At 37.4% G+C, this 21,283-nt stretch overlaps 1 protein-coding gene across 3 annotated transcripts in view; it reads right to left on the bottom strand.

Annotated features, from left to right (window-relative positions):
- ACBD6 (acyl-CoA binding domain containing 6) overlaps positions 1-21,283 on the bottom strand; it is a 223,403-nt gene that overhangs the window by 20,201 nt on the left and 181,919 nt on the right. For 2 of the 3 annotated variants that reach the window (XR_004032595.1, XM_030823916.1), the window contains exon 7: positions 9,112-9,142. The exons of the other annotated variant lie outside the window; for it this stretch is intronic. Coding sequence is in view for 1 of the 2 variants with exons in the window: in XM_030823916.1 (XP_030679776.1) it covers positions 9,112-9,142 (31 nt within the window). In the remaining variant the exon portion in view is untranslated. The remainder of the gene's footprint in view (positions 1-9,111; positions 9,143-21,283) is intronic. 3 annotated transcript variants of the gene reach the window in all.

Here is a 21,283-nt window from a genome sequence, read left to right as displayed (position 1 = left end):
ATCATTAAAAAGTCAGGAAACAACAGGTGCTGGAGAGGATGTGGAGAAATAGGAACACTTTTACACTGTTGGTGGGACTGTAAACTAGTTCAACCATTGTGGAAGTCAGTGTGGCGATTCCTCAGGGATCTAGAACTAGAAATACCATTTGACCCAGCCATCCCATTACTGGGTATATATCCAAAGGAGTATAAATCATGCTGCTATAAAGACACATGCACACGTATGTTTATTGCGGCACTATTCACAATAGCAAAGACTTGGAACCAACCCAAATGTCCAACAATGATAGACTGGATTAAGCAAATGTGGCACATATACACCATGGAATACTATGCAGCCATAAAAAAGGATGAGTTCATGTCCTTTGTAGGGACATGGATGAAGCTGGAAACCATCATTCTCAGCAAACTATCACAAGGACAAAAAACCAAACACCGCACGTTCTCACTCATAGGTGGGAATTGAACAATGAGAACACATAGACACAGGAAGGGGAACATCACACCCGGGGCCTGTTGTGGGGTAGAGGGCGGGGGGAGGGATAGCATTAGGAGATATACCTAATGTTAAATGATGAGTTGATGGGTGCAGCACACCAACACGGCACATGTATACATATGTAACTAACCTGCAGGTTGTGCACATGTACCCTAAAAGTTAAAGTATAATAAACAAAACAAAACAAAACAAAAAAACCCTGCATATAAGTGGACTCACACAGTTCACACCTATGTTGTTCAAGGGTCAACTGTATACAAATTTTCTTAAGGAAATTTATCCATGTAACTAGCACATATCAACAATCAGGTCATTATTAGACTGTCAGAAGCACCCGTGCCCTGTTAACCCCTTCTAGTTGCCTGCTACCTCCTTACTTCACCCAAGGTAATCATTATCCCCTTTACTAATGCTAGAGATAAGTTTTTCCCATTTTTGACCTTTATATAAATGGAAACCATACTGTATGTACTCTTTTGTGTCTGGCATCTCAGCTCAATAGCATGTGTAAGATTCATTTACATTATTGCATGTAGATGTAGCTCATTCTCATTGCTGTATAGTATTCTACTAGATGAACATCACAGATTATTACTAACCAGAGCTCATAATTTCTGAATCTGAAGATCCCAATGTTTAAATCAATTCTAGGAATTATTAGTAAGTATATCTTCAAATATTAATTTTTCCCAATCTCTCCTTCTGGAACTCCTATTAAAAATACTGAACTTGGCTTTTATCCAAAAGACAAGCAATAACAAATGCCGGCGAGGATGTGGAGAAAAGGGAGCCCTTGTACACTATTGGTGGGAATGTAAATTAGTACAATCACTATGGGGAACAGTTTGGAAGTTCCTCAAAAAACTGAAAATAGAGCTACTATACGATCTAGCAATCCCAATCCTGGGTATATACCCAAAAGAAATGAAATCAGCATATCAAAGAGATATCTGCACTGCCATGTTTGTTGCAGCACTGTTCACAATAGCCAAGATTTGGAAGCAACCTAAGTGTCCATCAACAGATGAATGCATAAAGAAAATGTGGTATATATGCACAATGGAACACTATTCAGCCATAAAAAAGAGTGAGATTCTGTCATCTGCAACAACATAGATGGACTGGAGGTCATTATGTTAAGTGAAATATGCCAGGCACAGAAAGGCAAACTTCACATATTCTCACTTATTTGTGGGGGCTAAAAATAAAAACAATGGAAGCTACATAGATAGAGAGTAGAGGGATGGTTACGAGAGGCTGGGAAGGGTTGTAGGGACATGAGGGCGGAAATGGGGATGGTTAATGGGTATAAAAAAATTGTTACAAAGAATAAGACCCAGTATTTGACAGCACAACAGGATGACTATAGTCAATAATAATTTAATTGTATAATTCAAAATAACTAAAAGAGTATAATTAGATTGTTTGTAACACAAAGGATAAATGCTTGAGGGAATGGACACCCCATTTATCATGAAGTGATTATTACACATTGGATCCCTATATCAAAGTATCTCATGTACCCCATAAATAAGTATCTAGTATACACCCGCAAAAATTAAAAATAAAAAGATTAGGCTGGGTACAGTGGCTCATGCCTGTAATCCCAGCACTTTCGGAGGCCAAGGCAAGCGGATCATTTGAGGCCAGGAGTTTGAGACCAGCCTGGTCAACATGGTAAAACCCTGTCTCTACTAAAAATACAAAAGCTAGCTGGGTGTGGTGGTGCATGCTTGTAGTCCCAGCTACTCTGGAGGGTTAGGCAGGAGAATCGCTTGAACCTGGGAGGCGGAGGGTGCAGTGAGTTGAGATCACACCACTGCACTCCAGCCTGGGTGACAGAGTGAGACTCTGTCTCAAAAAACAAATTAAGATAAATAAATGCTGAACTCTCTTGTTCCACTCTTAATGTCTCTTTACATTTACAATTTCTTTACCTTTCTGTGCTGCCTTTTTGGCAATTTCTTTAGACAAATATTTTCACCAAATTTTTTTTAACTTGTGTCAATTCTTCACTTTAACTTATCCGCTGTAAAATTTCTGTATTTTTTTTATTTACATAAGTTCTATTTGGTTCTCTTCCAAATCTACCTGTTCTTTTTTGGAATGTCTTGTTCTTGTGTTTTTGATTCCTTGATTTTATACAGACTTATTCTGATCATTTTTATCCAAGCTTTACTGAAGTTCCTCAAAGTCTAATACTATAGTTTACTATGTCTGTTGACATTCACTCAAGTGTATTTTGTAATTTTGGATTGTGAACAATATTATTCTCAGTGGGGCTTCATTCTGGAGGAACTTTATACTGTATAGATTGAGGATGTGTTTCTCAAGAGAAGTTTAGCATTCATCAGCCCAGTACACTTACGTTAATTTCTTGACTTGAGGATTCCTGAAATAATCAGAATATAAATGTGAACCCCAAACTTATAGGGCTTTTGTTTCCACCCAAATGCTAGTCTGAAGCAGAGAAGCTTCTTTGTCTTCTTTTTACCAGTAGGCCAACTTGTTCTAATCTCTACCCCTTTGCCTCCTCTTTTAAACCAAGGATATAGCCTTTTGAAGGTCCTGGCTCATGTGCAGGATCTCAGTTTTGAGTCCTGATTACTTCTAGTTCAAGAGGCCTTATTTTCAGGTTGCGTTGGCATTGAAATCCAAGCTCAGAGTTCTCTCAGTTAGAGTGTTTGCTCACTCATTTACCGCTATAGATACTGGGTTCTTTATTGGGTGGGAAGTAAATGAATCTGGGGACATCTCTTATCTTGAAAAGAATGTTTGATGTATTTTATCCAGCAAATAGTAGGCATTCAAGTATTTGTTGAATGAATGAAATATAATTAAGGTGTATCATATTCATAGTACTAATAGAACCTATGATACTTAAATTTAAAATAATTTAATTTTTGAACAGATAATATATGCATATAGGTCCAATACAGAAGTTACAAAAGGGTTTACAGAAAAAGGTTTTCATCTTATTCTTGTATTCTAGCCCCACAGCTCCTCTTCCCTAAGGCAATTAACATTATTAGCTTTTTATGTATCCAACCAGAGATGTATATTTACTAGCAAGTATGTATATATTCATGGCAGCACACTATGTACACTGTGCTACACCTTAATCTTTTTGTTCAACAATATATGTTAAGAGATTTTTCTGTACCAGTACATAAAGAAAATAGAGCTTATTTGAACCCAGTCAGAAATGCTTTTTGAAAAATCCCTACCCTGTTGCTATTTATAAATGCATTTTAAATATATCAAACTTAAATGGACACATTCCTACATCCATACAGGCATTCACTCCTAATGGTTAACTAGGGATGACAGAGTGACTCATCTAAATTCTCAAGGGCACATTCAATCTGGTTTAGCTGTTGCTACAGTTTCTGGAAGGGAGAAATAAAAGGAAAACACAGCACATGCCACAGAGAAGGCACTGAAAAACATCTGAATGAAGGAATAAAAGAAGGAATAAGGGGATGGAAATAAGAGCTGATTCAGCAGGGCATGTGGGTGCACTGGCAGTGGTTGTCTTTATAAGCAAAGCAGTGAACTCTAGACCTTAGGGCAAATATTTTGGAGTAAAAGAAGGCTGGCATCTTGAAGCAAGGTATCAGGAAAAATGAGTAGCCTTGAATTTTGTGCTGAAGGCCCCTCACAACCACTGTGAAGAGTTTACTTTTCCTCTTTTTTGACTCTCCGGTCATTTGACTTAAGCCTGGTTATCCCAGATTGCCATCATAGCTGTGGGGGTGGCTGAGACACATTTTTTCTGGGTGGAAAATTAGGGTTTAGAACAGCCAGCTCTTGATAATACAGGAGGAATCATATGACAGAAATACTATATAAACATGTTTGAGGAGTAAGTGATGTGAATGCTGTGGAAGGAGGTATGGGAAAGCATTAATTTTTCTGTCTTTTCCTAGTAAATACAGACACATGGGAATTTCCAGTTCCCTTAAGCAAGCTTGTTAATCTCTTTGAGTTTTGGTTTCCTAATTTATAAAAAAAAAAACTACTACATATGCTTTGGGAGACTGATGTGGGAAAATAGCTGGAGGCCAAGAATTTGAGACCAGCCTGGGCTAGATCCTGTCTCAACAAAAATAAAATAACTTAGCCAGGTGTGGTGGTGCGTGCCTGTAGTCCCAGCTGCTTGGGAGGCTGAGGCAGAAGGATTGCTCAAGCACAGGAGTTCAAGGCTGCAGTGAGCCATGATTGTGCCACTGCACTCTAGCCTGGGCGACAAGAGTGAGACACTGACTCACAAACAAACAAACAAACAAACAAACAAAAAACCCTACTAGAGGGCTATTTATAGACAGGGGCTTACAGATTAAATAGTTCATTATTTTACTATTTTATATGCACACTTTAATGGTTCTTTCAAAGGCATTTGATACCATAAAATATGTATTTGTATGTGCATATATGTATATATGTGCAATTTTAATTAACAAATATTACAAGCATGGCATGCAGAGGAATAGACAGGCTAATAAAACAAGTTGTTGACTACTACAAATATGCTGCAATAAATGTTCTAAGTCATATTTCATTATACACATGTTCAGGAGTTTTTCTCTGGTATATATCTAGAACCAGTATTACTAGCTTGTAGAGTATGTGTACCTTCAACTTTACTAAATCTTACTAAACTGATCTCAAAATGGCTGTAACAGTTGACACTCATCAGCAATGTATGAGAATTCTTGTTGTTCTACAGCCTAATATTAATATTTGTAGACATTTACATGTTGCCAATCTGATCAGTATGAAGTTGTATCTAAATGTTTTAATCTGCATTTCCCAATTAATTATTGTTGGGAGACAATTCTTGAAGGGTCTCTGGCATTTCTGCACGTCTTATGTACAGAGGTACATAAGGTACAAAGGTACATAAGATGTGCAGAAGACATAAGACAGCTTTTGTTCTAGACTAACTTTCAAGGATGTTTGTGTAATGAACAGATTTGACAACAGAGATAGTGTTTCTTTCCAGAACAGAGGGCAGGTTTGTTTACCATCCAGAATAATAAACATAATACCTCCTCCTGAGCAAAGGTTTGCTTGCAGCCCATTATAAAAGATTTGCATTCCCTAAGATTAGGATTCCTAAGCCATGACACACGGTGTGTGCAGTATCTACATGGGCCTCTCTGCATCGCTCTGATGGGACTTTGGAGGCAAGAGGAAATGACAAAAACATGAAGCTCATACTGCTTGCTGTGCCATGGATAATAAAGTCTTTCGTCTCTGATCCAAAAGTTTTGGGTCTTTTGCCAGCAACCATCAAACTGTCAGGCTAACTTGCTAGCTTGTAAGCAAAATACAGTCTCAGACTATTCACAGTTCTTTCTTTTTTACTTTTACTTTTTTATTTTTTTGAGACAGGGTCTTACTCTGTCAACCAGGCTGGAGTGCAGTGGCATAATCATTACTCACTGCAGCCTCCAACTCCTGGATTCAAGTGATTTTCCCACCTCAGCCTCTCAAGTAATTGAGACCGTATTTGCCCAGGACAGCCTTACCAAAAGGTAGCTGGAGGCAAGGCGGAAAATGTTTGTCCTGCGTCTCCCAGGAAGAAAGCCCTCTGACTAGCAGCTGGGAGGAGAGGGAGCTCTGTGTTCCTGGCTACAGCATTGTGGAGTGGAGTCTCCACATCGCTGACCTGGGAAGACAGAAAGGAGGGAGTGATCTTGGTTCAAATACCACAAAGTTTTCCTTCTTACCAAATTTTTGTAGATTTTCTTGAATAGATGTCTCTTCATTTGCTTTTTGTTCTTAGTACCATTTCCAGAAGCTATTAAATGTCTATAGTTCCAAAAATAATTTTCACCAGTTTGACAAGGGAGCGTATCAGTGGAGCTTCTCACATTGTCATGTTGGAAGTCAGTCTCTGCCTTCATTATTATAGCTGTAAAATAACATCTTGATATTTGGAAGAACAAGTCCTTCTTTCTTGTTTTTCTTCAATTTGCCTTAGATATTCCTGGCTCCATTATCTTCCATATGAATTTTAGGGCAAGCTTGTTAAATTCCACAAAGTATCTGCTGGAATTCTCACGAAAATTCTCTGAATTTGTAGTTTGACTCGGCAGAAATGATCTTTATGAAATCGAGTCTTCCTATTCATTAACATGGATTATTTCTCCTTCTACTTAGGTCCTTTAAAAATGTCTTTTAAAAATTCTATTTTTTTCTATGAAGGTTTTACATGCCTTTTGTTAGGTTGAGTCCTAGGATTTTGTTGCTATTGTAAATAATATTGGAAAAATTTTTAAAATATTTTTAGCTTTTTACAATAATGCTTAAGAATAAACTTAAAAAAACGAATGCATTCAGCATCCTTGCTAAATTGTATAGTTTTTATAATTTGTAGAGTTTCTTGGATTTCTATGTAGCTAACTGTATTGTTTGAGAATGATGATGATTTTGTTTTATCCATCTCATGTACCTTTTATTTATCTTTTCATTTTGTATTATCTACAATTCTAATACAGTATTGAAGAGAAACAGTTATGGTATGCATGTTTTTCTTGTTTTGGATTTTAAAGAAAATGCTTCACACATTCCATCTTTAATAATAATGTTTGCTCTGGGTTTTTGATAAGTAAATCAGGCCACAGAAGTCTTCTTAGATTCCTAGTTTAAGAGCTTTTATCATAAAAATAATTAACTAATATTTATTGAGTATATACCAGGTGTCAGACATTGTTCCAAGCATTTTACACAGATTAACTCATTATAACACATCTCTGAAGTTACTATCCCTATTTCATCGTAAGTAAACTGAGGTACAGTGTAAGTTAAGTATTTTGTCCAAGGTCAAGGGTAGAACTAGAATTTGAACCCAGAAGTCTGGCTTACGAGCAGGCTTAATTACTTTTCTCTACCACTCTTGAGTGTTGAACGTCCTCAAATGCTTTTTTTCTGCATTTGGTTTTTCACCTAATTTGCTGATGTGGAAGGTTACATTAATAGATTTTTTAAATGTTAAGTCATCCTTGAATTCCCGGGATGAACCCAACTTGGTCAGCACATATCTTTCTTTCTTTTAAAAATATGTTGATGGATTTCATTTGCTAATATTTTAATTCAGATTTTTGCATCTATGCTCAAAAGTAAGACTGACTCACAATTTTCCTTTCTCCTGCTGGTTTTGGTAACCAGGTTATGCTAGATAAACTCATAAGTGAGTTGAGGCTGGCAGTTGGTGACAGACATTTCAACCTCAATTATTAGACTGACATATATAGGTAGTATAATAGCTAGTCCAATAGGTTAAGACTCCTAGATAGCACAGTGAGGTTTCTCCAGCATTACCCCTCCAGAATGATTTTGCTTTCGTTTCCGCCAAGCATCCCAGAGACACTGTCAGCTTGAAATACCTTAGTTGATTTTTTAGCTTGGGATTTTTGAACACTTAAGTGCAAATTTAAAGTCCAAAGCAGTAGACAAAAGTGTCCAGGGTCATCTGAGCCACTTGTTACTGAATCGCAGTCTAAGGTTGCCAAGATTGGCAAGTGTATTCCCTCCCAAAAGGTTGATCCATAATCTGGTTTAAATACTGATGGCTGTCTTTCATTCAGCCATATTCACGTCCAAATAGAATCTTTTTTTCTTTGGAGACAGGGTCTGTGTTGCTCAGGCTGGCCTCAAACTCCTGGATTTGAGTGATCCTCCTGCCTGAGCCTCCTGAGTAGCTGGGACTACAGACGTGCACCACTGCACCCAACTCTACACAGAATCTTTAAATCATATTCACTAGGACTTTACATTTTACAAAATACTGTAATATCTTTTATCTCACTGAATTTACCAAAAAGCTCTCTAAGAGCCATATTATTTCCATCTTACAGATTTTTCTTCTATTTTACAGATTACTTAAGCTAATCAGTTAGTAGGAGAAATTAGTTAAAAAATCAAATTTCTTTTTCTTCAATTAGATCAAGAAAATATTTCTTGTAGGAGAGATGCTAGATTCTACAGTGACAATGATTTTAACATCTTTCTTGTCACTCATTAATAGAACTAAGAATGAAATAATGAATTTTCAAAGGGGGGCTGGAGCGGTCTCTATTTCTGTTGCTAGTATAGAAACAATTTATTATAAATGTGACCATAAGAATTTTAATGTATCTTCAACTTACTAAGTTACTAATACTTTTTTTTTTTTTTTTGAGATGGAGTCTCACTCTGTCACCCAGGCTGGAGTGCAGTGGTGCGATATCGGCTCACTGCAACCTCCACCTCCCAGATTCAAGCGATTCTCCTGCCTCAGCCTCCTGAGTAGCTGGGATTACAGGCGCCCACCATCAGCCCTGGCTAATTTTTGTATTTTTAGTAGAGACAGGGTTTCAGCATGTTGGCCAGGCGGGTCCTGAACTCCTGGCCTCAAGTGATCCGCCTGCCTCAGCCTCCCAAGGTGCTGGGATTACAGGTGTGAGCCACCACGCCTGGCCTAATACATTTTTTAAGCAAAAAGTTATTGTATCTCTGCTAGCTGCCAGGTACCTATCTAAGCACTATTTAGGAATGGACAAAGTTGAAATAAACAGAGAATATGTTCAAATATGATTATTCAATAATTTAGAAACTTCTTACCATAATGCAGAGCTGTTTGGCCTTCATTGTCCTATAAAAGAAACAATACATTTTAGAAGTCTAAGTAATTGCAAAAGTATGAAAGTACATAAACTGTAGCCAATTTATCTGATATACCAAAGTTCCATAGGTTTATCAGACTTCGGAAAAGAAGTCAGTTATCTGAGCTTCATAGCAACTTTTGACCAGCCTCACCATCCTGAAGAATAAAGAATGATAACTTGTGCACTGTAGCAGCTACAATGGAGTAACAGGATGACCAGTTACTCCAGATATCTGCAGGTAATAATCCAAAGAGGAATTCTTAAAGTGAGGCAGTTTGGTTACCTAGTTCATGGCAGAAAAATTGACACTATGTCTCATTTATCTTGGCCAGTATTAGGATTTTTTTTTTTTCCTAAGCTTGTCCCCAAATCTATCTAGCGAGTCTGTGATTTATAGTGGATAGCTTTTTATCCCTTTTCAAAGACTCGCAAATTCCAGGCTAATAACACTGGGTTTCATAACCAGATCAAATATCATAAAGTAATGTGATTTCAAAGCATACAAAGTCCCAGAAGTTGTTAAGAAAGCCAAAAGTTGCCATAGAATACTTAGGAAATTCCAACATTTCAGTTATTTTCCTTTAAAACCAAGAAAACTATATATACTATTAATTGTAGTGCAGTTGAGTACTTTTTAGCAATGCCACTTCTTAAATTGAGAGCAGCTAATCACATTACATGAGCAACAAATAAAGTACACAAGTGAAATGTAGAATTTAGTAATTAACTTCATAAGCACTTTGTAACATGCATGGCCATCATGCCCCTGGTAATTGAGAATAAATGTGAAATTGTTAATCTGAATAACTTGGAAGGGTGACGTTATGCCAGCCAAACTATTCTTGGGTACCCATATCTGCTTTTCCCACTTCCTAACAGCTGAATGTAGGGGTGGAGGTTGGCTCTGGAACTTTTTGGCAATGGGTCTCCCTATTCATCTCCTAGAAAGAAAAGCAAGAAGCTGCCATAGAGAACTTATTTTATGGTTCAGATAGGTAGTAAGAAAAAAGTCATGGCAGGGGGACAACCTTGAGGCAATGTAGCTTGTCTTCCTACTATGGAATGAAGGTCTGATTGGATTTGGAGGTAAGGTGCTTATTACATGGGTGAGAGGAGATAACAAAAGAAGTAATTTTAGCAGGGAGTTGGGGTAGGGTACACTTGGCTAAGGTGCAACTATGGCTAAGTTTGGGATGTCCAGGAAGCATCATAAAGATAATAAACTCTAAGAAAAGTAAAAGATGGAAAGCAGCATGAAAAAGTCAGGAAGCACAGGAGATCATTTTTGCCTACTTTTTTTCTTGTCTTTTTAGATACAACCTTTATCTTTATTATTATTATTATTATTATTATTATACTTTAAGTTTTAGGGTACATGTGCACTATGTGCAGGTTTGTTACATATGTATCCATGTGCCATGTTGGTGTGCTGCACCCAACATAGGTGTGAACTGTGTGAGTCCACTTATATGCAGGGTTTTTTTGTTTTGTTTTGTTTTGTTTATTATACTTTAACCTTTAGGGTACATGTGCACAACATGCAGGTTAGTTACATATGTATACATGTGCCGTGTTGGTGTGCTGCACCCATCAACTCATCATTTAACATTAGGTATATCTCCTAATGCTATCCCTCCCAACTCCCCCCACCCCACAACAGGCCCTGGGTGTGATGTTCCCCTTCCTGTGTCCATGTGTTCTCATTGTTCAATTCCCAACTATGAGTGAGAACGTGCGGTGTTTGGTTTTTTGTCCTTGCGATAGTTTGCTGAGAATGATGGTTTCCAGCTTCATCCATGTCCCTACAAAGGACATGAACTCATCCTTTTTTATGGCTGCATAGTATTCCATGGTGTATATGTGCCACATTTTCTTAATCCAGTCTATCATTGTTGGACATTTGGATTGGTTCCAAGTCTTTGCTATTGTGAATAGTGCCGCAATAAACATATGTGTGCATGTGTCTTTATAGCAGCATGATTTATAGTCCTTTGGGTATATACCCAGTAATGGGATGGCTGGGTCAAATGGTATTTCTAGTTCGAGATCCCTGAGGAATTGCCACACTGACTTCCACAATGGTTGAACTAGTTTACAGTCCCACCAACAGTGTAAAAGTGTTCCTATTTCTCCACATCCTCTCCAGCACCTGTTGTTTCCTGATTTTTTAATGATGGCCATTCTAACTGGTGTGAGATGGTATCTCATTGTGGTTTTGATTTGCATTTCTCTGATGGCCACTGATGATGAGCATTTTTGCATGTGTTTTTTGGCTGCATAAATGTCTTCTTTTGAGAAGTGTCTGTTCATGTCCTTCGCCCACTTTTCGATGGGGTTTTTTGTTTTTTTCTTGTAGATTTGTTTGAGTTCATTGTAGATTCTGGATATTAGCCCTTTGTCAGATTAGTAGGTTACAAAAATTTTCTCCCATTTTGTAGGTTGCCTGTTCACTCTGATGGTAGTTTCTTTTGCTGTGCAGAAGCTCTTTACTTTAATTAGATCCCATTTGTCAATTTTGGCTTTTGTTGCCATTGCTTTTGGTGTTTTAGACACGAAGTCCTTGCCCATGCCTATGTCCTGAATGGTATTGCCTAGGTTTTCTTCTAGGGTTTTTATGGTTTTAGGTCTAACATGTAAGTCTTTAAGCCATCTTGAATTAATTTTTGTATAAGGTGTAAGGAAGGGATCCAGTTTCAGCTTTCTACATATGGCTAGCCAGTTTTCCCAGCACCATTTATTAAATAGGGAATCCTTTCCCCATTGCTTGTTTTTGTCAGGTTTGTCAAAGATCAGATAGTTGCATTATTTCTGAGGGCTCTATTCTGTTCCATTGATCTATGTCTCTGTTTTGGTACCAGTACCATGCGGTTTTGGTTACTATAGCCTTGTAGTATAGTTTGAAGTCAGGTAGTGTGATGCCTCCAGCTTTGTTCTTTTGGCTTAGGATTGACTTGGCGATGCAGGCTCTTTTTTGGTTCCATATGAACTTTAAAGTAGTTTTTTCCATTTCTGTGAAGAAAGTCATTGGTAGCTTGATGGGGATGGCATTGAATCTATAAATTACCTTGGGCAGTATGGCCATTTTCACGATATTGATTCTTCCAACCCATGAGCATGGAATGTTCTTCCATTTGTTTGTATCCTCTTTTATTTCATTGAGCAGTGGTTTGTAGTTCTCCTTGAAGAGGTCCTTCACATCCCTTGTAAGTTGGATTCCTAGGTATTTTATTCTCTTTGAAGCAATTGTGAATGCGAGTTCACTCATGATTTGGCTCTCTGTTTGTCTTATTGGTGTATAAGAATGCTTGTGATTTTTGCATATTGATTTTGTATCCTGAGACTTTGCTGAAGTTGCTTATCAGCTTAAGGAGATTTTGGGCTGAGACAATGGGGTTTTCTAGATATACAATCATGTCATCTGCAAACAGGGACAATTTGACTTCCTCTTTTCCTAATTGAATACCCTTTATTTCCTTCTTCTGCCTGATTGCCCTGGCCAGAACTTCCAACACTACGTTGAATAGGAGTGGTGAGAGAGGGCATCCCTGTCTTGTGCCAGTTTTCAAAGGGAATGCTTCCAGTTTTTGCCCATTCAGTATGATATTGGCTGTGGGATTGTCATAGATAGCTCTTATTTTGAGATACGTCCCATCAATACCTAATTTATTGAGAGTTTTTAGCATGAAGGGTTGTTGAATTTTGTCAAAGGCCTTTTCTGCATCTATTGAGATAATCATGTGGTTTTTGTCATTGGTTCTGTTTATATGCTGGATTACATTTATTGATTTGTGTATGTTGAACCAGCCTTGCATCCCAGGGATGAAGCCCACCTGATCATGGTGGATAAGCTTTTTGATGTGCTGCTGGATTTGGTTTGCCAGTATTTTATTGAGGATTTTTGCATCAATGTTCATCAAGGATATTGGTCTGAAATTCTCTTTTTTGGTTGTGTCTCTGTCAGGCTTTGGTATCAGGATGATGCTGGCCTCATAAAATGTGTTAGAGGGAGGATTCCCTCTTTTTCTATTGACTGGAATAGTTTCAGAAGGAATGGTACCAGTTCCTCCTTGTACCTCTGGTAGAATTAGGCTGTGAATCCATCAGGTCCTGGACTCTTTTTGGTTGGTAAGCTATTGATTATTGCCACAATTTCAGAGCCTGTTATTGGTCTATTTAGAGATTCAACTTCTTCCTGGTTTAGTCTTGGGAGGGTGTATGTGTCCAGGAATTTATCCATTTCTTCTAGATTTTCTAGTTTATTTGAGTAGAGGTGTTTGTAGTATTCTCTGATGGTAGATTGTTTTTCTGTTGGATCAGTGGTGATATCCCCTTTATCATTCTTTATTGCGTCTACTTGATTCTTCTCTCTTTTCTTCTTTGTTAGTCTTGCTAGTGGTCTATCAATTTTGTTGATCTTTTCAAAAAACCAGCTCCTGGATTCATTAATTTTTTGAAGGGTTTTTTGTGTCTCTATCTCCTTCAGTTCTGCTCTGATTTTAGTTATTTCTTGCCTTCTGCTAGCTTTTGAATGTGTTTGCTCTTGCTTTTCTAGTTCTTTTAATTGTGATGTTAGGGTGTCAATTTTGGATCTTTCCTGTTTTCTCTTGTGGGCACTTAGTGCTATAAATTTCCCTCCACACACTGCTTTGAATATGTACCAGAGATTCTGGTATGTTGTGTCTTTGTTCTCGTTGGTTTCAAAGAACATCTTTATTTCTGCCTTCATTTCGTTATGTACCCAGCAGTCATTCAGGAGCAAGTTGTTCAGTTTCCATGTAGTTGAGCGGTTTTGAGTGAGTTTCTTAATCCTGTGTTCTAGTTTGATTGCACTGTGGTCTGAGAGACAGTTTGTTACAATTTCTGTTCTTTTACATTTGCTGAGGAGAGCTTTACTTCCAACTGTGTGGTCAATTTTGGAATAGGTGTGGTGTGGTGCTGAAAAAAATGTATATTCTGTTGATTTGGGGTGGAGAGTTCTTTAGATGTCTATTAGGTCCGCTTGGTGCAGAGCTGAGTTCAGTTCCTGGGTATCCTTGTTACCTTTCTGTCTCGTTGATCTGTCTAATGTTGACAGTGGGGTGTTAAAATCTCCCATTATTATTGTGTGGGAGTCTAAGTCTCTTTGTAGGTCACTCAGGACTAGCTTTATGAATCTGGGTGCTCCTGTATTGGGTGCATATATATTTAGGATAGTTAGCTCTTCTTGTTGAATTGATCCCTTTACCATTATGTAATGGCCTTCTTTGTCTCTTTTGATCTTTGTTGGTTTAAAGTCTATTTTATCAGAGACTAGGATTGCAACCCCTGCCTTTTTTTGTTTATCATGCTTCCCTTTGACTTGCCCTGCCCTTGAGATTAAGGACAGGTAGGGGAAGAGAGATAAGGCAGCTATAGTGAGTAGTATCTGAGTGATTCTTATGCAGGGCAGGCTGACAATGTGAAGTTCTGCTCCAGAGAATGTTGTCTTGATTGGGAAAGCTAAAGGCAATTTCGAAAGAACAGTACTGACCATTATGGCTTAAGACTCATATCTGTATTTGTCAGCTTCCAATGTTAATAAAAGTGTGTGTGCGTGAGAGCACACATACATGCAAACACTTGATGGGTTTATACATTCACATTTATAGTTTAAATGTGAATGTCCTGCATTAGGAAGCAATTTCAGAAAGAGCTTAATCTACTGCAATTTCAGGATTCTACTTAGGCATCCATCATGCAAGGTTGTATTTTCCACAATTATATATCTTTAGAAAGCATAGTTCTTTCACTATTTGTGCATAACCTTCATGTTTAATCACCGTGTTCATATATACTTAAAGTTCCTTTCCCTTCAATTTCTAGTTCTTCATCTTGACTATGGAGGTGGAAGAAAGCCTAATCAATTTCTTTTAATCACATTTACCAGTGAATACTAAATCTATAGCTCTACCTCAATTTCTAATTAATTAATTAAAAATAGTTACTGAGCTCCAATTATGTTCCAGTCACTGTTCTAGGCACTGGAAACAATGAGATGAATGAGACAGAGAAGGTCGCTAATGTTATAAATCTTATGTTGTAGTGGTTAGGGAATCAATAAGCAAATAAATATATTTAATACTAGGAAGTGATGAGTACGCTGGAAAACAATCAAAACAGAGTAAGAGACTAGATTGATGTGGGTGCTATTTTAGATAGAAAGGACAAAGGACTCTATAAGAAGGTATGTTTACACAGAGAACTGGGGAAGATACTAAGGTGGTCATGCAACCCAAAATGGGCAAATCACAGCACTGGTCATCTTCCTTGTCTGAAAGTATGCAAGTTACTCAAGCCAAGCCAATTAGTTTTCTTTCAAAATTTTTCAAAATGGAGCTATAAGATAGAAGTGTGTGAACATAGAAGGTTCTTTCCTCTCTGATCAAAAGTAAAGGGTGCAACCCTATAAATATGTACAATTATTATGTGTCAATTTTAAAAAAGAGAGTGTGGTCAAAGAAGCTAGACACAGAAGGACAAATATTATGTGATTCCATTTATATGAGATACCTAGAGTAGTCAAATTCATAGGAACATGAAATTGAATAGTGGTTACCAGGGGCAGGGAGGAGGGAAGCATGGGGAGTTCTTGTCTAATGGGTACAGAGTTTCAGTTTGGGATGGTGGAAAAGTTCTGGAGATGAATAATGGTGATAACTGCACAATAATGTGAATGTACTTAATGCCACTGAACTGTACATGTAAAAATGGTTACAATGGTAAATTCCACATATATTTTACCACAACAAAAAAGAAAGAAAATTAGAAAAGGGCATGAGCCAAAAACTGCAAGTGGTAATGTTCTCTACTTTGGGGTGAAAATCAGTCTGCAGTAGAAGGGAATAAGTATTCACAAAGAAAAAAGTAGTGGTGAGACATGGAGAGAGAATGAGGGTCTCTGGTTCTTGTCATTTCAACAATATTTTTTCTTGGTTAGGTAAGCCAATAACAGCAAAATACTCCCTAGATAAGTGTGATCTTTTTGTCACTTGTAAACAAGAGTCCTCACTAATCCAGAATGCAAGGCATTTTATGAACCAAGCCTTGCTCGTCTCTCTCCCAATACCTTCTCTTCCCAATTTTGTGACTGCAAATTCTTATAAGAATACTTATCTGGGGCCTGGAGTGGTGGCTCATGCCTGTAATCCTGGCACTTTGGGAGGCCAAGGTGGATGGATTGCCTGAGTTCAGCAGTTCCAGACCAGCCTGGGCAACATGGTGAAACTCTGTCTCTACTAAAATACAAAAAATTAGCCAGGTGTGGTGGCGTGCGCCTGTAGTCCCAGCTACTTGGGAGGCTGAGACAGAAGAATTGCTTGAATCCCAGAGATGGAGGTTGCAGAGATAGTGCCACTGCACTCCAGCCTGGGTGACAGAGTAAGACTCCATCTCCTCCCTCCACCCCAAGAAAAGAAAGAAAGAAAGAAAGAAAGAAAGAAAGAAAGAAAGAAAGAAAGAAAGAAAGAAAGAAAGAAAGAAAGAAAGAAAGAAAGAAAGAAAGAAAGAAAGAAAGAAAGAAAGAAAGAAAGAAAGAAAGAAAGAAGAATATTTATCTGGACTCCCATAGCTGTGAATGTTCCTTGCTCTACCTGGAAACTGTCCCTCAACATTTTAAAGATAAAATCTTGCTCTTTTCTCATGTTTAAAAAATTCCTCTGATATATTTGAACATTTTAAATTGACTTATTTTATAGTCCCTATATTTCTTTTATTTGAGTTGAGGGAGGGGAAGCAGAGTGATGTTTGTTGTGCTGGCTGACACCTACTTATTGATTCCTATATGCTTTTTGACTCTGCACTGTAAGTTTAAGTGGGGTTTCATCTTTGAAAAAATCTGTGCTGTGCTCCTTAGATTGAGGGTCTGTCCCTCCAGAATGATTTTGCTTTTGTTTCTGTCAAGCATCCCAGATATATTATCAGCTTAAGATCACTTAGTTGACTTCTTAGCTTGGGGATTTTTGAAAACTTAAGAAGTGCAAATTTAAAAAGAGCAAACCCACCTTCACTGCCACCCCTAACCCCGGACTTGGAGCACGGCTAAGACAAACTCTCTGTGCCAATTCTCTGTCAGTGGGTAGAATTTTTCAGTCTACTCTGAGGGTGGTTGGTATTATTTGAGATCTCTACCCCATAGGTATTGAGACTGCCAAGTCCTTTGAGAGCAGCCCAGTGTTGGTTTAAACTTACCACTTTGTTTTTAAAGCTTTATTTAAAAAACTATTTTAAAGCTTCCTATTTTGTTTTTAGCTATGCGTATTTCGGCCCTTGGAGAGTTGAGTTGCTTTTTTGTAAGCTTGTCTATGCATTTAAAGAGGTGCTTATTATATTTTATTCTGCATTTCTGAGTGTTTTGTGGTGGGAGAATTTTGAGATTATTATTAGTCTGGAATCCTGCAGGAAAATGAAATCCCCCAAACTTTAAGACTCAGTTCACCTTCTTAAGAAAACCTCCCCTGACTCCTCAAGTAGGGTTAGGTGCTCCTCTTTTCTACTACTGTGGCACAACACATATTTTATATTCTTATCTATCTCTTCCACTGAGACTATAAACTTCTTGTAGGCAAGTACTACGTCTTTCATCCAGTGCCTAGCTCAGTGTCTTGCATATACTGTGTGCTCAATAAATGTTCATGAAATGAGAGAATGAATACACTACTTTAATTTTTTCCTGTTTTTTTCTTTAAATTCAAAATTTTTTAATTTTTGTAGGTACACAGTAGGTATATATACTTGTGGGGTACATGAGATACTGATATAGCATGCTATGTGTAATAATCACATCATGACAAATGGGGTATCCATCCCCTCAAGCATTTATCCTTTGTGTTATAAGCAATCCAATTGTGCTTTTAGTTTGTACTCATTTTAAAATGTACAATTAAATTATTATTGACCATAGTCACCCTGTTGTGCTATCAAATATTAGGTCTTAGTCATTCTAACTAGTTTTCATACCCATTAACCATCCCCACTTCTCCCCCACACCCCTGCAAACCTTCCCAGCCTCCAGTGGTCACCATCCTCCTACTATCCCCATGAGTTCAACTATTTTAATTTTTAGCTCCTACAAATAAATGAGAATATGCAAAGTTTGTCTGTGCATGGCTTATTTCACTTAACATAATGATCTCCAGGGTCTATCTATGTTGTTGCAAATGACAAGATCTCATTCTTTTTAATGACTGAATAATACTCCATTGTATATAAGTACCACATTTTCTTTATCCATTTGTTTGCTGATGGACACTTAGGTTGCCTCCAAATCTTGGCTATTGTGAACAGTGCTGCAACAAACATGGGTGATGTATATCCCTTCAACATACTGATTTCCTTTCTTTGGGGTATATACCCAGCAGTGGGATTGCTGGATCCTATGATAGCTCTATTTTTAGTTGTTTGAGAAACCTCCAAACTGTTCTCCATAGTGGCTGTACTAATTTACCTTCCCACAACAGTGTATAAGGATTCCTTTTTTTCCACATCCTCGCCAGTATTTGTTATTGCCTGTATTTGTATATAAGCCATTTTCACTGGAGTAAGATGATAAGTCATTGTATTTTGATTTGCATTTCTCTGATGATCAATGATGTTGACCACTTTTCATATACTTGACTGCCATTTTTATGTCTTCGAGAAAGATCTATTCAAATCATTTGCCCATTTTTAAATCTGATTATTAGGCCAGGCGTGGTGGGTCACGCCTGTAATTCTAGCACTTTGGGAGGCTGAGGCAGGTGGGCCACTTGAGGCCAGGAGTTCAAGAGCAGCCTGGCCAACACGGCGAAACCCCATCTCTATTAAAAAATATAAAAAAAATTAGCCACGCACAGTGGCTCACACCTGTAATCCCAGCTACCTGGGAGGCTGAGGTTGGAGAATTGCTTGAATCCGGGAGGTAGGGGTTGCAGTGAGCTGAGACATGCCACTGTACTCCAGCCTAGGTGACAGAGCAAGATCCTGTCTCAAAAAATAAAAATGAAAATAAAACCAGATTATTAGGTTTTTTTGCTCCTTCTGGTTATAAATCTCTTGTATATTTTCTCCCATTCTGTGGGTTGTCTTTCACTTTGTTGATTGTTTCCTTTGCTGTGCAGAAGCTTTTCAACTTGATGTGATCTCATTTGTTCATTTTTGCTTTGGTTGCCTGTGTTTGTGGGATTTTAAGAAATTTTTATGGAGATCAAAGTCCTGGAGAGTTCCCCAATGTTTTCTTGTAGTAGTTTCATAGTTTGAGATCTCAGATCTAAGTCTTTTATCCATTTGGTCTGACTTTTGTACACGGTGAGAGGCAGGGGTCTAGTTTCATTCTTCTGCATATGGGTATCCAGTTTTCCCAGCACCATTTATTAAAGAGACTGTCTTTTCCCCAATGTATGTTTTTGGTACTTTTGTTGAAAAAGGGTTCACTATAGGTGCACAGATTTGTTTCTGGGTTCTCTATTTTGTTTCATTCATCTATGTGTCTATTTTTATGTCAATACCAAGCAGTTTTTGTTACTATAGTTTTGTAGTATAATTTGAAGTCAGATAATGTGACCCTTCCAGTTTTGTTCTTTCTGCTCAGGATAGCTTTGGCTATTCTGGGTCTTTTGTGGTTCCATATAAATTTTAGGATGGTTTTTTCTATTTCTGTGAAGAATATCATTGGTATTTTAATAGAAATTGCATTGAATTTATAGATTACTTTGGGTAGTATGGACATTTTAACAATATTGATTCTTCCAATCCATGAATATGGAATATCTTTCCACCTTTGTGTGTTCCCTTCAATTTCTTGCATCAATGTTTTGTAGTTTTCATTGTAGAGATCTTTCACTTCTTTGGTTAATTCCTGGGTGTTTAATTTTATCTGTGGCTACTGTAAATGGAATTACTTTTAAAATTTCTTTTTCAGACTGTTTGCATTGGCATATAGAAATGCTACTGATTTTTGTGAGCTGAGATCACGCCACTGCACTTCAGCCTGGGTGACAGAGCAAGACTCCATCTCAAAAAATAAATAAATAAATAAAAAGAAAGAAATGCTACTGATTTTTGTATGTTAATTTGTATCCTGCAACTTTACTGAATTTGTTTATCAGTTCTAATTGTTTTATGGTGGAGTCTTTAGCTTTTCCAAAACATAAGATCCTATAATCTTATGATAAACAAATTAAACAAAGAAAATTTGACTTCTTCCTTTCCAATTTGGATGCCCTTTATTTCTTTTTCTTGACTGATTGCTCTAGATAGGTCTTCCAGCATCATGTTGAGTAATAGTGGTGAAAATGGGTCTCCTTGTCATGTTCCAGATCTTACAGGAAAGGCTGTTTTTCCCCACTCACTATGATAAGCTTTGGGTCTGTCATATAAGACTTTTATTATGTTGAGGTAAGATGTTCCTTCTATATCTAGTTTGTTAAGGATTTTTATCATGAAGGAATATTGAATTTTATCAAATACTTTTTCAGCATCAATTGAAATGATCATATGGTCTTTGTCCTTCATTCTGATGACATAATGTATTACACTGATTTATTCGCACACGTTGAGCCATCCTTGCATCCCTGTAATAAAACCAACTTGGTTATGATGAGCGATTTTTTAATGTATCATTGAATTTAGTTTGCTACTATTTTGTTGAGGATTTCTGAATCAATATTCATCAGAGATACTGGCCTGTAGTTTTCTTTTTTTGATCTTTGTCTGGTTTTGGTATCATGATAATACTGGCCTTATAGAATGAGTTTGGAAGTCTTCCCTCCTCTATTTTTTTTTTGGAATAGTTTGAGAAGGACTGTTATTAGTTCTTTTTTAAATGTTTGGTAGAATTCAGCAGTGAAGCCACGAGGTCCTAGGCTTTTCTTTACTGGAAAACTTTATTTCGGCTTCTATCTTGTTATGTGTTACTGGTCTGTTAAGGTTTTGGATTTCTTCATGGTTCAATCTTGGTAGGTTGTATGTGTCTACAAATTTCCCCATTTTCTCTATATTTTCTAATTTATTGACATATAGTTAGTTGCTCATAGTGTCACTTAATGATCCTTTGAATTTCAGTGGTATTGGCTGTAATGTCTACCTTTTCATCTCTGATTTTATTTGGGTCTTTTTTTTTTTTAGTCTGGCTAAAA

This window comes from Nomascus leucogenys, chromosome 12 (assembly GCF_006542625.1).
Source record: "Nomascus leucogenys isolate Asia chromosome 12, Asia_NLE_v1, whole genome shotgun sequence".
Taxonomy (NCBI): domain Eukaryota; kingdom Metazoa; phylum Chordata; class Mammalia; order Primates; family Hylobatidae; genus Nomascus; species Nomascus leucogenys.
The sequence above is the reverse complement of the archived record's forward strand: the minus strand, read 5'-3'. Positions and strand labels throughout refer to the sequence as shown.